General features: G+C 35.7%; 3 protein-coding genes across 3 annotated transcripts; 2 read left to right on the forward strand and 1 right to left on the reverse strand.

Annotated features, from left to right (window-relative positions):
• The first annotated feature begins 11,687 nt into the window (after window positions 1–11,687).
• On the forward strand, window positions 11,688–13,085 carry LOC110995644 (polyglutamylase complex subunit TTLL1-like). Its single transcript, XM_022262906.2, has one exon. The coding sequence runs from the start codon at window positions 11,688–11,690 to the stop codon at window positions 12,990–12,992; it is 1,305 nt and encodes a 434-aa protein (XP_022118598.1). The 3' UTR covers window positions 12,993–13,085.
• Window positions 13,086–14,873: 1,788 nt separating this feature from the next.
• On the forward strand, window positions 14,874–16,238 carry LOC110995645 (polyglutamylase complex subunit TTLL1-like). The gene has a single exon (XM_045629226.1). It carries the CDS (start codon window positions 14,943–14,945, stop codon window positions 16,236–16,238), a length of 1,296 nt encoding a protein of 431 aa, XP_045485182.1. The 5' UTR covers window positions 14,874–14,942.
• Window positions 16,239–16,327: 89 nt separating this feature from the next.
• On the reverse strand, window positions 16,328–17,566 carry LOC110995646 (polyglutamylase complex subunit TTLL1-like). The gene has a single exon (XM_045629290.1). It carries the CDS (start codon window positions 17,564–17,566, stop codon window positions 16,328–16,330), a length of 1,239 nt encoding a protein of 412 aa, XP_045485246.1.
• Between the last annotated feature and the right edge of the window lie 1,105 nt (window positions 17,567–18,671).

Consider the following 18,671-nt stretch of genomic DNA (forward strand, 5'->3'; position numbering starts at 1 on the left):
CCGCCGGGACCTTTGATTATGGTCAATATAACCCAATATTAAAATAAAAAATAAAATACGTTTATTTTGGAACATAAGATCATCAAGGTATCACTTATTCCACTTGATTAAATTTGAACCTGTAGACTTCCCTACTCATCGGCAAAGAAGACAGAGGGTGTAGGCCGAGAGAAAAAGCCGGCGTAAATAACTCTTAGTACTCTTTTAAAAAAAGCAAATCATCAAACAATACTACAATATTTAAAACAAATATAGCAAATTAATTAGAAGTAGCCTGCCCAGCACTAGTCCTTGCCTTGCCTAGCCTTTTCACACAGCTTTTCTTCAATTCAATTCTTCAATCCCTTTTCCCAAAAAAGAATCGCTAACTTGACATAGTCTAGTACGGGGAAATTGCAGTTTTTTCCGCGTATTAACATTGTACGTATGTTCTATTATACATATACATACATTTTCCGCTAAATGAAAAGTTAGGCTATAAGATGAATCTCCTGTAAATTTTAATTGAATTTTTTTACCTTACACCCACCTCTTGCCGGCTGTCAGTGCTCCACTCATGAAGAAATAGGCGGTAGAAGATGCAGCGTAAAATAGAACAAAACAAAATATTTGATCTACTGTGACCTGGGATACATCGGCCTCTTCGTATGTCTATTTATATCTATTTTAATATACTAAGCCACATCCAGACTATGAAATCCTTTCTCAATCGCCTTACCAGTCTACCTAGTAGTTATTCCTGTCCATTTCTCAAGACTTGTTCGTGTCATTTGCCCAAACTATCGCTATTTTAGCCGTCTTATTATCTGTTACATCTTCCACATAGAGTGCCACCTAATATAGACATTAGGATATTTGACACGTACTTCAATCATTCAGGTTTGAAATACGTGATTTATTATGTTATCTTTAAGTACTAATCGCCACTGATACTATTCAACTTTATTGTTAAGTAAATAAACCTGTAATAATTAAAGAACTAAAGGCACTCAAAATGAGCCGAACTAAATTGAATTACTTTATAACTTTTAATAATATTATTATACCTATTAAACAAACCGGCTGCTTGTAAAATTCTATTCGAAAAATGTTTTAAATTAAAACTTTAAAATGTTCTCATTTAGGTACTCACAGCACTTGCCTCACCGTTACGGTGGTAACTAATGTTGTGGCTGCACTTACACCAGTCTCAAGTTGCAACGTTAATAGCCCGATGCTTAGGGGATAGATTCTCAGGCAGTGAGATCTATTCACCTTTCTAGGATATTAGGTACGAAACGCACAGGCACAGATTTATAAGTGTAGGTTTAGCAACTATAAGTGTTTTAGAACTGATCAAATTAAGTTATAGTGAACAATGTGAATATTTGTGCTAAGTTTTAAACAGATCTTTAAAGACCTAGCGTCTAGACTTAATAAGTAACAATACACTAGTATTTTGAGTAAGACCATAATTGTTACTTATAGGCTAGTAATAAAGAATTCCAGGACGTAACAAGAATATCGAGAAACCGATCACAGAATACAGAACTAATCCGCTGATAGGCGTTCTAGTCACTACATATGTGATAAAATACCAGTATTATCTTCTTTACGTGAACACTGTTAATGCCATTTTGTCTATCACTTTAAAATTAGATTTAATTGTTTTGTCAAAACCTGTATAACGTTACTATAACAGTGTATATTATATTTATCAAATTGGTTTTTTGTTTGATGAGTTTTGTAGAGAGAAAAATATTTTATGATTTTGGAAGTTGAATCATTAAGAGAAAATTATAAGAAACAAAAATGTCGCTTATCTGAGAATAGCCGCTTAAATAAGCAAAAGAGCTAGCAGCTTTAAAGTGCTGACTTTTATGTGAATCATAACCAACAGACGCTTGGGTGAAATATAACATCGTTTGTTTTTACAAAAGCAAAGCTATTTAAGTATATTTGTTTAATTACTTTGACTCTTGATGTATTTATGTTTTATTTTAAGTTCGTTATAGATTAATTATTGGTCAAAAACCGTGGGTAGCTTCGTAATTAAAAATTATTTAATTTATAACTTTATTAACAATATAAATGCGAAAATTTTTGATCAGAATATGATGAATTTTTTTTAAATTATATTAATAAGGATAATATTAATAAGTTAGTATAATGTGTCATGATGCCATGCCATGAATGCATATGCATAGCTAGCAATACCAAATATATACAACAAAATTCATCATAATATAGCAAACAATTGGTGTAATTGCAATTGACTTATGCAAACACAGAACGTTAGATAAAACTTTTGTTGTCTTAGCAAATTTGAATCACATTTAAAAATGTAAATTTGTTTGGGAGACGCTATTATGAACGCGCAAAGCCTTTGATAATTTAACTTTAAATTTATAAAACTACTAACTGAAATTTATTCACCCCTATCATTATTTTCCCACACTGAGAACAATACTGAATGCAAAGTTCTATCTATACTATATACATCATTCGAAGCGCTAAATATATTTCGTACAATAACACAAATATTCGTGTAACAAGCCATCAAATAAAGCGTGATACATATTATGTCGTTAAGCGGAAACAGTCTGTAACAAAAGCCACATTGTGCTGAAAAGGCGATAAAAATACAGCCAATAAAGATGGTGGCGTTAGTTTCCGCTTTGTGTGATAATTTCTTTTTTAGTTTGTAGTTTACGACAAGTTGTTCGTCGCTCAGTTGTTTTGTAATATTTATCCCGTTCCTAGATTGTTGTCTTTGTCAGCGATAATGGGAAAATAGTTTGTGAAAACGTGAAAACTTTCATGCTGCGTTTGTGAAATTGAAAGACACGATTTTCTTTGTGACCGTTCTTTGTGAAATATTAAACAGAGGTTTTTTATTAAAATTAAAAAGTTTTGACGTGAAATGTTTAGACTTATATATCTTTGGTTAATGTTGTAGTACTGGGAAGGCGATTCTACTATATAACATATAAAAAGGGGGACGATAAATTTTAAGCAACGAAAAGATTAAACCTGCCCGTACTCTGTAACTTCCAGTAGTGACTCAGACGTTTTTTGAATATCCGTACCGCTGATGTCACATAGATTCAATCGTCAATTAAATTAAATTAAAATTTTCCTTGTTTAATGTTGTAAAAGGATAAAATACGAAATAGGATTTAATTTGTCAAAAGATATCTAACCTTTGAAAAAGCTCCTTTCGTCTCTGCGTTAATCTTGGTTATCGACTTTTTTCTCTGGTATGTCAATATTTCATTCACAGAAATGTGCGAGGTGTGTGAGGGGAAGAAAATGAGGAAATTGAATTTTTATGACCGCGTACGGAATGCCAAGGATTGAAGCATGAAATGGAAGCTCAGTCGTTTATCATCTAGTTTCCTTTTAAAGCATAGTGAATGTCTTGTAAGTACTTAAGTCGTTTGTATAAGTTTATTGATAAAGACTAATCTTGTTGGAGTGTTTTATTCACCTCTTACTATACTTCACTGATTTTACTTATATCTGTATCACTTCAAAGTTAGAGGAAGACGAATCAAAATAAACGAGAAAGCGCTCAAAGCATTAAACTAGATACAAATAAGTATTTGAGGAATCAGGATTTTATACTAAAGACAGATTAAACGTCAATTATGTGCGACATGTTTGGCCACAAACATTGGCCTTAAACATCTGTATTGTGATCCTGACAGACCACGTCTTGGGCCTTGGATATGAGGAAACCCTCACAAAGTTTTCCATCGCCGTAAGAGCAAATAAATCCGATAGACATAAAGGCTTTCTAGAGTTACCTACGACCTCAGCAATGGGAGTCACACGCCTTAGCACGTTACCTTAGTTAAAATATATATTTAGATCACACCAAACATCCAACGATAAATATACGTCATTTTTCTTAAATACACTTCGGTCGTCAAGTTGCTAAATTAAATTTTTAAAGTACATATGAGTGCAAAGTTTTATAGCCAGTTCTTAACTCGTTTATCTCGAAAATTTTAAACAACAAGAGTTTAATCCTCCGGCTCTCAGGATATACGGCACACTTTAGACTAAGTTTGTTCGGTGTCTCGTGCACCTTTGACGTCTATCTAATCGAAAAGTTTGCACTCTACGACGCTTAAAAGGATTACCAATGAGCCAATAAATGTTAGAAAACATTTAAAAGCGAGAATGTTTTCATTCATCATTTGTAAAACAAACACTAAAGATCAGTTTTTATAACATAATTGTATGAATATCTTTACTACTTTCTTGATGAGCGTACCAATTCTTAAAAGGCCGGCGACTCGCGAGCCCTGCCTGCCTCTGGCATTGAGTGTCCATGGGCGGCGGTATCACTTAACATCAGGTGAGCCCCCTGTTCTTTAAAAAAAAAAGAAATGACGGTGAACCAGGATTAGGTAATTTATTAGTGATAATATAATCAATAATTGCAAACTGGTAGTAAATGTAAATTTACAATTTTTTTTTTGTAGTTCATAAGTTTACTTGTTTTCCTATATGAATAAAGATATTTTTAGTTTGAGGGTCATGTACGGTTATTAAGAAACTGTGTATTAAAATAAACGGCCTTTATTTTTGTTGTACTTTTTTTTAAATAAGTTATTATTACGTCTTATCAGCTTCTCACATGACTGCCATGTTATTCCCTGCCAACTCCTCACGTGTCACCTAAATATGAATAAATTTCGGTTATTCAAAATATCATTCTCATTTCAAAACGGAAAAAATGCCGGTCGCTTCCAGGCACTGGTAAAATAGAACCTACTCTACTTAAACCTTCAGCGTTGCTCCTACATTAATGCATATTATAAATATATAATGAGCGCTGGCTAACAAACTAATTAGATCTTTCATTGCTCCTACAGTGTTTGAAATTAACAATCATGAATGCTTAGATTCTGACGTAATTAAAATATTAATTATATTAAGTTTTAAAAAATGCGTAGTTTTGACTAAATGCCCTATAACCCCTAGATAGGGCAGAGGGCGTCCACAGTGAATCCACTTGACAGACTCTCACTTTTACCTATCCTATCTCACTTCGCTCCAAGTCTTTCCGGTACTCTTTGCCTTGTCTGCAACTGTACGGCGTCAGGTCCAGCGCCTACTTGGGAATATGATTGAAATCCCTTCGTTGTGTATGGCCCAATTCCATTTGGCTGTGGTCAGGTTTGGTGTAATTAAAAATGAAACGGAAAGCGCATACTTGTTGGGAGAGGTCATGAGACTGTACCTTCCGGACAATTAACACCGCTGCCGGAAACATAACCTCTTTGCTGTGCGTTAGGCTCGCATTGTCCAGCGTCAACAAGCTCCCAGTCTTCGGTTACTCTCGCTGCTTAATGAGTTTCTTGACTCTTCACCGGAAAGCGACCTATTTGGTAAACGTATGGGGTAGTATACTCTGATTTGAGGGTTTACATGGAGGGTATTAGAGGGATAGCATTTACCGTTAATTTTGTTAGTAACTTAATTGTTTTTTATGTAATTTTATATTTATACTAGCGGATCCGACAGACGTTGTCCTGTCTATACGTCTTTAATTTGAAAATTTCAAACTTTTTTTAATAAGCTAAAACATTCTGGACCATTTTGATGAAAATTATTATTCAAATGTTATGACAATAGGTATCTAACGATCCAGCACATGGTCTACAATAACACAATGATAACAAAACTTTTTTTTAATTTGATCGCAGCGCTAACTGTCGGGACAGACTAAAATTAAAATTCGAATTAAAATTTGACAGTGCGATGGTAGCGCCGTCTGTCGGATCCAATGTAAAACATTCCAAAATCAACAACTACTAATTAGTTAAAAAAAACATTGTCCAGCGGACAAAATTGTGAATCTAAACCATTCTCGAATCTCCACGAACACACACAAAAAATTTCATGAAAATTGGTCCAGTCGTTTAGGAGGAGTTCAGTCACATACACACGCACACAAGAAATATATATATTAAGATATTTAAGTTTATTTTTAGTATGAGTTTGGCCCCATATTAGTAAGTGATTAAATAAATTAATTAATTTGCTTCACTCGATTTGCAGAGAAATGAGTAGTGGTATACTAGAGAAAAACATATCTTGCAGTATCTTGTCGTTGAAGTCAATCGCTCGATTTAAGGATTAATCAAGAACTTTGAAGAGATCTCGATTATAGGTCAAGTGACTTACTCAAGGGCCTCATCGTCTCGCTCGCTTATTCGAGTGCCACTTAAATGAATTTCACAATTTTTCATAATTTTCAAAATCTCTGTCGTCTTTAATAATTTTCAATTGTTTTTTGGGCGTTACACACACGTACTAGTAATAAAGATTATATTTTACTAAGTATTGGTTGCATAGTACTAGTAATTCCTGTTATGTTTTAGTAAGTTTTTTTAATCAAATCATTTATGAAACTAAAGCCGTTGTTTGCAAGTTCAGAAAAATGCCTGAGATCTAGTTGATGTAATAATAAACACACCAACCACCAAATTGCCTTAAAAAGCGTGTTACCTAGATATTTTCTAAATAATTTTTATTTCTTTAAATTTGTCATTATTGTAGAGTTTGTGCAAGCAGTTTATAAATAAAAGAACCTTGAATATATTTATTATATTACGATATTAAGAAACTACTACGATGCAACATTTTAGGTCATAAATGTTTCAACAGACTTCAACTCGAACAAACGCTGAGAAATAACATACAATATAAAATGTCTTATAAATGTTTTATATATTAAGCTGTTATACTCGCACATAAATAGATACAAATAATGTTTTGCACCGTGCTTTTTTTGTTCAAAAAGTCATCAGAAATTTTGTACGTAAATTTTATATGAAATATTATATTTAAAACGTTTTAGTCAAGTATAAAGCAGCCCTGAAGTACCTACATAAAATTCTTAACTATTTCTAAAATAATCTATCAACCAGTACTGTTATACATCGTCATGTCTCGAACACACAAATTGACGATTTGTATCAAGCTTAGATGGATGATCGGCTTTCCTTTTATAAGTAACTAGCTGTTACCCGCGACTTCGTCTGCGTAGAACTACTACTTCGTGTAAATTTGTTTGGACTGAATAGGCTCTGAAACTATAATGAAACGATTCTAATGAAGCCGGCACATTGAATTATTGAGATTAACATAGGTAGACTTTTCCTGACCCTGATCCCTGACTTAACTTAGTTTAATACGTTTTTGTATACGACATTTTTTGTTTTTCCTTCTTTGGTCAAAACATGTAGGTTTTGTGGACTCGATACTCGTGAGCACGCCACATACAGTTGCCCATGGGAGAAACAGTTTTTTTCTAAATGAACACCAGCTACTTTGAGTGTCTGTCCTTGAGCTTTGTTTATCGTCATAGCGAATGCTGCTTTCAGGGGAAATTGTACTCTTTTGAATTGGAATGGCAAATCGGTAGGGATTATTGGAATACGGGGAATTAACACTTCTTCTCCCTTTGCTGTTCCTGTCATAATTATTGCTCTCACAATATTGCGTCCCAGGTGTGTAATTTGTAGACGTGTGCCATTACACATTCTTGGTGCGTCAAGATTTCGCATCAACAGGACCGGGACACCTACTTTTAGCCTCAACTTATGGGAAGGCACCCCCGATAATTCTAAGGAGTTAAGAAATTCTACAGGGAACGATGTCACTTGCTCATATATGCTCCCCATGTATACATTGTAAACGCATTTCTCCTTTCTGACTGCCGTTCAGCATTTAACACACGTCGTCTTTGGGATTCTTCTGGCATCTCTGCAGCTATCAATGATGCGTGTCGCTCAGCATCTAAAATCTGCCGGGCCTGAGTCTGTTCATAGGTCTCGGCAGCTCTTTGCGTTGCGTGTCGCTCAGCATCTATAATCTGCCGGGCCTGAGTTGTTCATAGGTTTCGGCAGCTCTTTGCGTTGCGTGTCGCTCAGCATCTAAAATCTGCCGGGCCTGAGTTTGTTCATAGGTCTCGGCTGCTCTTTGCGTTGCGTGTCGCTCAGCATCTAAAATCTGCCGGGCCTGAGTTTGTTCATAGGTCTCGGCAGCTCTTTGCGTTGCGTGTCGCTCAGCATCTAAAATCTGCCGGGCCTGAGTTTGTTCATAGGTCTCGGCAGCTCTTTGCGTTGCGTGTCGCTCAGCATCTAAAATCTGCCGGGCCTGAGTTTGTTCATAGGTCTCGGCAGCTCTTTGCGTTGCGTGTCGCTCAGCATCTAAAATCTGCCGGGCCTGAGTCTGCTCCTCAGATTCTTGGGATCTAGCTACTTGCGCAGTTCGAGCTCTTTTAGAGCTACGCGCTTAATTAGATTTACGCTTGCGAGGCATATTACTTAACCAGTTACCTACCTAAAGTAATAAAAACAGGTAAGTACTTATGCAAAAAAAAATTCTTTAGCTGACAAAAAAATTTAGTTAAAGGTACTGAGTACGAAACTATACTTAAGGTAGGTACTTATACACATGAAATAAAACAAAAACAAAACGAATTGCTAAACTAAATGTTAAAAAAAATATACTATCCACATGGAATAAAAACAAAATGAATCGATAAAATTATATGCGAAACTACTGGTTTTACTATTTTATTCACAAAACAACATTACTTACCTATTAATACTCAATAAAAACTATGCTGACCTTCTTAGGTACCGTAACTACTTACTTAATGTGAAAAAACTTAAAAAAACCTGCCTACTAATCTACTACAATTTTATACCTATCCTAAAAAATGAATTAAAGTATTTATTTTACCTATTAACTATAATTCTACCTACTACTAACTTATGCTAAACTAATAATCACAACCAAAACAACTAAGTAAATAACACAAAATGCTTATCCAAGAAACCCTAAACACCAATGAAAACGTAAAGAAAGCGAATACGTTGCAGCTCAAAATTGTAGATATCGCATGCGTCCGCCAACGACGTCTGCCCTCACGTGTCTGCCCGTTCGGGTAAGCATACTTTGTGATCTACACTCCTCCCACCGAGCCATCCGCGTCCCCCGCACGTCTTTGCCGCCGCGCCGCGCAGCGCGCCCGCGCCCGCCAGCCCCGCCACACCACACCATGCATCGTCACACTCACACATTCATAGTGTATAGGCCGATGGGCCTGATGGACATGTCAGGCAGAAAGTATTCTAAAAGCTGGCTAGGAGTATTTGAATTATGCGATACATAACTGCACCCCGCGTTTCCACCCGTATAATTCCGGGATCGGGATCGGGATCTGGATAAAAAGTACCCTATGTCCTTTCCCAAGGTTCCATCTATCTCTATACCAAAATTCATCAAAATCGGTTCAGCGGTTTAGGCGTGAAAAGGTAACAGACAGACAGACAGACAGAGTTACTTTCGCATTTATAATATTAGTAGGGATAAATGAAACGGTATAGGAAAGGTAAAAATTTTAGACAGATTAAGTAGATCACAGTTTCCGTTCTATATAACTTAAATGTAAAGTAGAATTATGAATAAAATATAATTGATTATAATTGACTTTTTCCGTTTATTGTAAGTAGTAAGTATATAAATTATTAAAGATAGCTTTCTGTGCCTGAAAACCGCCGTTAAGTTGAGTGAGAGTATTAAAAGCTCACAAAAAAATTGTTACAGAGCCATTATTCGAACAAAAGCCACTAGGTCACACTACTTACATACATACATATTATACACAAAAACTTTGCATTAAATATAAGAATAATCGCCATAACCATAAAATTTGAATAGAGCATTAATTACGTTACAATCAAGTTACATGTTTCAATCAGTCAGACATCGTTTTAAAGAGCTTATAGTTGTGTTATGCACATATCCCTATTAACGTCATTAATTCCTAACATCGCACCTTGCTCTTGTATAAGAGTTAAACTTTGTAGAAATACCGCTATGAGCAAGAATGTTCATACTAAAGCTATTTTAAACAAAGTATTTATGGTTTTATAAACAAGAGCATGCAACTTTATAACTACGTTCATAAATGGCGTAATTGGAGTCCTGGGTTCAATTACCACCAAAATAATAAGATCATCTAGACAAAATTGTTCAAATAAAATGATAACAACAAAATCAAACTTACAGAACAGGGTGCAAACGGGCAGGAGGCTCACCTGATGTTAAGTGATACCGCCGCCCATGGACACTCTCGATGCCAGAGGGCTCGCGAGTGCGTTGCCGGCTCTTTTCTTGAACCCTAAGTCGAATTGATTCGGAAATACTTCAGTGGGCAGCTGGTTTCACAAAGTGGTGGTATTACTGAATAACTTAAATATCATAGAATATTTTTGTTTATTATATGGTTCGTTCAGTGCCTCAGGGGACATTAAATATTAACCCAAAGTACGGTATTACAAACTTTTACGACGACGTATATTTGATATCCGCCCAAGAATCAAATAAATAACGAAATTTTCAGACATGGAATTGCAATTACGCCATACATTTATCTCAAAATCCATGTCGTTGCGCTCGACGAAGCGCGTAAATTTATATGCATCCACAGAACTTAATCATAATAATGGTCTGAGTATATTTGCAAAAATGTATGTAATCTGAGAAAAGGAAAATGTGAGGAAATTCTTTTCACGATCATCCGCCGTGCCCGCTTTACATTTTACTTTTTATAAAGTGTCCGTATTCAATTATTTAGTTCAACGTTGCTTCGTTTATTTATAGTATCGCTATGCTAATGAAATAGCTGAGATAATTGAAACTTGAACTATAAATGTATAAAACTGCTGTTCATATTAAACACATCAACGTTGAGCAAAGTTTAAAACGCTTTTGATAATGTTAATGTATTTTATAATTTAGAAAATGTGTACTGTGGGAGCGCCATTAGAATTAATGACCAGTCCTTTCAAAGTAACATTGCGAAAAAAATATTTTTAATACCGACGTATTTCACTAACTGTAGAGTAATATTAACGGTCGCTAGAAACCTGTTACGAATATTTATTAAAGGGAAGCGTGTTTATATTTTATAACATTTACATTTGACTTTCGGGGTCTGAATGATACAAATTACAGACTTCTACGTTCATAATTATAAGAGACATTTTTTAATATGCTATGCACACACACACAACTTAAACAAAGCTATTTATACTGGTATATTTATTTTATTTATTTATTCACACTTCGTTGCACAGTAAAAAAATAACACAATACATAAAAATAACAAGGGATGCAACGGGCGGCCTTATCGCTAACAAGCGATCTCTTCCAGGCAACCCTATTAAGAAAAGGAAAAAAAATATGATGAGTGCAAGAAGTGCATAACCAGGATAGGATAAAAAATATATATATAGAACCTTAATCTAGAGATAAAAAAAACAGAATATTATAACTAACTACAATCTAAAAAGGATTGAATAGCTAATAGCGATGTAATACAAAAGAAGAGGAAATATAAGAATTATACAGATCACGATTGATCAGTATATAATAAGGTTATGAAATGTTTATATAGAAGAGTTTCAAAATACGATAGGGAGGAAGCCAATCCTATGGAGTCGGATTACTTTGAAAAATATCGATCTATAAATTTGGTTCAGTATCACAGGCTTTTTCCTTGTTTAATCAATGTTACTATCGTTACGCTTTGACTGAAAGTTCAGATTCCGTTTGGATAAGTTCGGAGCAGGTCAGTTGCACGTTTTAGAGAACAAATTAAAACTAAATTGAAAATGAATGCAGACACAAAAAAACTAATATCAAACCAATACGGTAGAGTAAACGCCCCGCCTATAGAACGTTGTCGACTTAATTTCTGCACAGACATGGAAAAATCGGTTCTAATGAGTAACTTTGAGAGACGAGGCTGGAATCAAGTGGGACAAGATGACGAATGGAATTTTTATTGGGCGTCGACACAGACTTGCCGGAATCTGTTTAGTGTCGAGAGCGGGTACCGAATGAACGATAACCAAATGATCAATCACTTTCCCAACCACTACGAATTGTCGAGAAAGGATTTGCTTGTGAAAAATATTAAACGATATCGCAAAGAGTTAGAGCGGGAATCCAGTCCGATCGCTGAGAAAGCTGAAGTCGTTCTCCCTGGAGGTCAAGTGGCGAATAGATACGTCCACCTTGACTTCATACCTGTTACCTTCGTTCTACCGGCGGACTACAACATGTTTGTCGAAGAGTATCGAAAGTCCCCACAGAGTACGTGGATTATGAAGCCGTGTGGCAAGTCTCAGGGTACGGGTATTTTTCTTATAAATAAACTGTCCAAGTTAAAGAAATGGTCTCGTGAGGCCAAAGCTCCATTTCACCCTCAACTAAGCAAAGAAAGCTACGTGATATCCCGATACATTGACAACCCTTTGCTTATCGGAGGGAAAAAGTTTGATTTGCGTCTGTATGTGTTGGTGACGTCATTCCGGCCTCTAAAAGCTTATCTGTTCCAATTGGGGTTCTGCAGATTTTGCACAGTGAAATACGATACTAGTGTGACTGAATTGGACAATATGTATGTGCATCTGACGAACGTGAGTGTACAGAAACATGGGGGCGATTACAACACTATACACGGCGGGAAAATGAGCGTTGAAAACTTACGATTATTTTTGGAAGGAACCAGAGGCCGAGCTGTGACTGAAAAGCTTTTCTCAGCCATGCAATGGCTAATTGTGCACTCGCTCAAGGCAGTTTCGTCGGTGATGGCGAACGATCGGCATTGTTTCGAATGTTACGGTTACGATATAATAATTGACGATCAGTTAAAACCCTGGCTAGTCGAGGTCAACGCCTCGCCGTCACTCACCTCCACCACCGTGAACGATAGAATCATGAAGTATAAATTAATAGATAACATGATTTCTGTGGTCCTACCGCCTGATGGCATCCCCGACGTTCGGTGGAATAAAACCCCGAGCTCCGAAGCCCTTGGAAACTTTGACTTGCTTATAGATGAAGAGTTACTGGAAAAAGAGGACATGGCTGGCACTGGTCGCACATTCAAAAGTCATAAGAGTAAGAATTAATTAAACAGTTGTATAACCATTAAGCAGAAAGCAATTTACACCAAGCGATTCCTACTAAATAAAAGACCGTCTGTCGATGTCTAGACTATAATGAAACCGTTGTGAGTTCAACCGTAAATAACTAAACAGTAGATTTAAGTGGTCCTAGTTTATGCGGTGAACACTTTGCTAATTTGCATTTTAATGTTTGCCGTCCAGGAAAAATATTGCTAGTTTGCTCCTAGCATAACTTCCCACGAGTGTTCTATATGTTAAGCAGCAACACAACAGCGCTTAATAGTGCAAAAGTTTCGTTAAAAACTCGGCGTTCGCGACCTCCGACGTTGATTAACCCCATTACGTTGTTTTATGGGATTTACGAAAAATGTTTCAACTGTTTATGATTTAATCTAAATTGCCTTTTGATTATAACGGAACTAATCTGAAAATGTTACATTTATGTGTAATATTTTCGAGTTATTTGTCTTTGCCTGCTGCCCATATTTTTTTTCTCTTGCTGATAGGATCTTTCTCTATATGTAATATTAAAGATTCTACATTTTTTTTAACAGGAGGCAAACGGGCAGGAGGCTCACCTGATGTTAAGTGATACCGCCGCCCATGGACACTCTCGATGCTAGCGGGCATATAACATAAAACCGATACTTTACTATTATCTATTATATTACGTTTTTAAACATTTTAACTGGCTGACTTAACAAAAGTTGTTTGCTATATTATTAGTTATAAGATTTAGGCATATAAGTATAATGTACCTAATGATTTAATGTTTTTCATGTAAAATAATTGGTGTGTGTATTATTTTGGCGTTCTATCGAATTAGTAGTAACTGTTAAGGTAGAATAATGTAGTGGAAAATAAATCAATAAATAAACTATAAACTAAGACTCTGATTGTCTGAGACACGTCCTCAACGATTTCGTGCCAATTTCTTCACCATGACCGTCTGATACCTTTTCTAGTTTTTTATATATAGCATTTTAAAATTTACTTTAGTAGTGTAGCATAGCGAGTAGCGAGCTCGAGCCAGCAACCCTTGTGAATATTTTAACGTCACGTTTTTTGCTTCCAAATTGCGAATTCTCAACTTCGACGGAAAAATTTGCGCGAAATTATGCAACTTGAAAGTTTGATTAAATTTTCCTCTACAAAATGCACAAATCTTAAAAGAAAATATTGCTGCCCTGAACTGTATTAAGCTTATATACACACTAAATATACGAAATATTGAGAATATGCAGTTTATAAACGTATTAAAATACTGTATTCTCCAAAAATTGTATATTTAAGATCTAGACTAGCTTTGAAAACTTTAAAATGAATTAATACGAAAATGAAATCTTACTTATATAACCTATAGCAGACTCGGCCAAGCGTTGCTGTGGCTAAGGTTTTTGTTATATTACATAGTAGTAAACTATCCAAGGGAAACGGTAGGAGAACTTATGTGAAACGTTGGTACCACGACACGGACCTAAACTAAACTACCTTTAACTCAGCGCCATCTGTTAGAACTGTATCAAATAATAAACAAATGTTAATGTTATCGTAATTTTAGTAAGGATGCCTATTTTTTTTGAAAATGAAATATAGCCTATGTCACTCAGGAATGATGTAGCTTTCCAACAGTGAAAGAATTTTTCAAATCTGCCAAGTAGTTTCGGAGCCTATTCAATTCATACAAACAAACAAAAAATCAAACCTTTCCTCTTTATAATATTAGTATAGATTTGAATGTATCTATGTTAATCTGTGGGAATATTATAATATGAACTAGCCTGTACCATGACACATAATAATAAACAACTATTAAAGTTATTTATCTGTAATTTTTACCGATTTGTCATTTTTTTTGTTTTATTTTAAAAATGATTTATAAACGTAATATATTTTCGTAATATTTATTTTAATACCCAGTTTATTTTTATAAATTATTTTACTTCGACTAATATGGCTTTGGAAAACAAAAAAGCTGCCCTACATTCCAAAAATCCAACTGTACCAGAAAGAGAGAAGAGAGTTACCTATTGCACGGACCTAGAAAAATCAGTTATAATGACCAACTTCGAACGACGTGGGTGGCTCCAAGTGGGCCCAGAAGACGAATGGAACTTCTACTGGTCATTCACAACAAACTGTAGAAATATATTCAGCATCGAAAGCGGCTACCGAATGACCGATAATCAAATGATCAATCATTTCCCGAATCATTACGAACTATCGCGTAAAGATTTATTGGTCAAAAATATAAAACGCTATCGGAAGGAATTGGAACGCGAGGGAAATCCTATGGCTGATAAAACTGAGGTCACTCTGCCTAATGGACTCACAGTGACACGTTACGTCCACTTGGATTTCATACCTGTCACCTACGTCCTGCCCGCGGATTACAACATGTTTGTCGAGGAATATAGAAAATCGCCACAAAGTACATGGATTATGAAACCGTGCGGCAAATCTCAAGGCGCCGGGATTTTCTTGATAAACAAACTGTCGAAACTTAAGAAATGGTCCCGCGAAGCGAAAGCTCCCCTCCACCCACAGATTGGCAGCAAAGAGTGCTACGTTATATCTCGTTATATTGATAATCCTCTTTTGATTGGCGGCAAGAAATTCGACTTGAGATTATACGTCTTAGTAACATCGTTTCGCCCGTTGAAAGCTTATCTATTTCAGCACGGATTTTGTAGATTCTGCACTGTTAAGTATGACACTAGCGTCACGGAATTAGACAATATGTATGTGCACTTAACGAATGTTAGTGTACAAAAACACGGTGGCGATTACAACAGCCTGCACGGAGGGAAAATGAGTATACAAAATTTTCGTTTGTACTTAGAAGGAACGCGCGGCCGATCCGTTACTGAAAAATTGTTCGCGGAAATGCAATGGCTTATAGTTCATTCGTTGAAAGCAGTCGCACCTGTAATGGCAAATGATCGCCACTGTTTCGAATGCTATGGTTACGACATTATTATCGACAACGCATTGAAGCCCTGGTTGATTGAAGTAAACGCTTCCCCTTCGTTACAGTCGACTACACACAATGACAGAATTTTAAAGTATAAATTAATCGATAATATTGTCTCTGTAGTGGTGCCATCTGGCGGGATACCAGACGCTCGCTGGAATAAAATCCCTTCAGAAGACGCTTTGGGTGATTTCGACCTATTGATCGATGAAGAATTGATAGAGAGAGAGGATGTCAACTCACGCTATTACAGATATCATAGATTTAAACAATAGACATTATTTTTATTATATTTATTGAATGTTTTTGTAACAAAATTTTATAAGGCAACAAACATTTATAACTAAATAAACAAACAAATAATTCATAGTTTCTTTTCGTCACTACTTTCTTTGTACATAAGGTCTTCGTCTATAAGTGTTTCGAAATCTCCCAAAGCTTCAGCACTTGGTGATTTGTTCCAGCGTGCGTCAGGAAACCCATCAGGAGGCAGGACAATATCAAGAAGGTTCTCCACCAAATTGCATTTTAATATTCTATCATTAATAGTAGTAGCGGTCATCGACGGCGAGGCGTTTACTTCGATAAGCCACGGCTTTAAGTTATCGTCAATTATTATATCATATCCATAGCATTCGAAACAGTGACGATCATTTGCCATTACAGGTGCGACCGCCTTCAACGAATGAACTATCAACCACTGCATGTCTTCAAATAAACGTTGAGTAACATCCCGGCCCCTGGTCCCTTCCAAATATAGTTCTAAGTTTTGAATACTCAATTTCCCGCCGTGGTGTTCGTTGTATTCCTCGCCGTATTTCTGCACACTAACGTTTGTCAAATGAACGAAAATATTGTCGAGCTCAGTTAGGCTTGAGTCGTACTTTAGTGAACAGAATCTGCAAAAGCCATTTCGATACATATAAGCTTTGAGGGGACGAAAAGATGTTACGAGAACGTAAATCCTCAAATCGAATTTCTTACCCCCGATCAAGAGCGGATTATCTATGTAACGGGAGAGAACATACGTATCTTTACTGGTGAGTTGGTGTTGTAAATATTTTTTTGATTCCCTCAACCATTTTTTCAACTTAGAGATCTTGTTTATCAAACATATTCCGGCCCCCTGGGATTTGGCGCACGGCTTTAGAATATACATTGTTTGTGGCGATTTACGATACTCTTCAAGGAAAAGGTTATAATCCGTGGGCAAAATGTATGTCGTGGGAATAAAATCTAAATATAAATAGCGACTGACGACCTGTCCATCTGGGATTTTGCTTCGAGTTTTTTCTGCGAGCGGATTGTTTTCTCTTTCGAGTTCTTTTCTGTAGCGTCTAATATTTTTCACTAGTAAATCTTTGCGCACCAATTCGTAATGATTTGGAAAATGATTAATAATCTGATTGTCCTGTAATCTGTAGCCGGTTTCCAGATTGAAAATGCTGCGGCAGTTACCTGTGTTTGACCAGTAAATATTCCAGTCTGCTTCGGGAGTTACTTCCCTCCACTCTCTTCGTAGGAAGCTGTTGATTACTATAGATTTATCAAAATCTGCACAGAAGCGTACCTGCTTGCGGTCCCGATTGGATCTTCCATACATTCCAAGGGAATATACAGAATTCTGCTTCATGATGACAGATTTTAATACACTTTAAAACCACAACGCTCTCATCACAACCTTCGAGATTAAAATAATGTTTACTTTAAGCTTTTTATTATTTATCCTCGTCACGTCTACGTTGAATGTCAATAAATACTAACGTCAGTTGTAATGACGTAAAGACACACTATATTCAAATTACACAATACATGATATGCAGACAACGTGTACCCTTTTTCACCCTCATGGTATATACTTGTTGATTGGCAACGCTTCCTAAACTGGTATAAATTTGTATTATCACAGTACAACAAAAAAAACTGTTAGTAAAAAAATATCATGAAACAGATTTTTAGTATGTTGTAAAGTATAAGTATAAAGCATTTTCTCAAAAACAAACATTCGACGATAAGAAGGGAAATTGTACTTGATCTTCATCTTTGGCTATATTCTCAGCGTTTTGTTTGTAATTATATATAGGTAATTTATGTTAGCTGTAGGGTACTAAATAAATATCTATGATATTATCGAGTGGCCATTGTGTTTATGCTAAACATTTTGCTCCAGTAGAGATATAGTTCACACCAATGAAATATTTTTCAGGACAAAACAAGGCTCTAATTTAGCGACTTCATTTATCAGACTCTATTGTGGAACATCGTAAACTTTTGTGTAAGATAATTTTTAGGTTGGCTTTACAGCTCCGAGGATAGTAATCATTATTTTCTAAAATATTCTTCTAAGGTATTTGAACCGGCAAGGCAGTTATGAACAAAAAAATATCTTTATTCATATATAGGTAAACAAGTACACTTATGAAAGACAAAAAAATTATATGCAAACTGATATTCTCTTTTGATAAGGGTCGTAATTTATTTATAAACATGTTTTATTATGCCATAAGTAACAAAATGATTACTGTCGAAGTGTGACAACATAATGTAGCGATCCCAAATCCCATAACTGTTCACTATCTGCAGATACTCTAGTTAGTAGATCGCCTATGTGTTATTTCTCATTAATTTAAGGTATCCCATTCAGTATTGAATATGAATTGATAAATAAGTATAAAATTAAAGTCGTTAAAATGTCAAAGGTACTAAAT

This window comes from Pieris rapae, chromosome 8 (assembly GCF_905147795.1).
Source record: "Pieris rapae chromosome 8, ilPieRapa1.1, whole genome shotgun sequence".
Classification (NCBI taxonomy): Eukaryota; Metazoa; Arthropoda; class Insecta; order Lepidoptera; family Pieridae; genus Pieris; species Pieris rapae.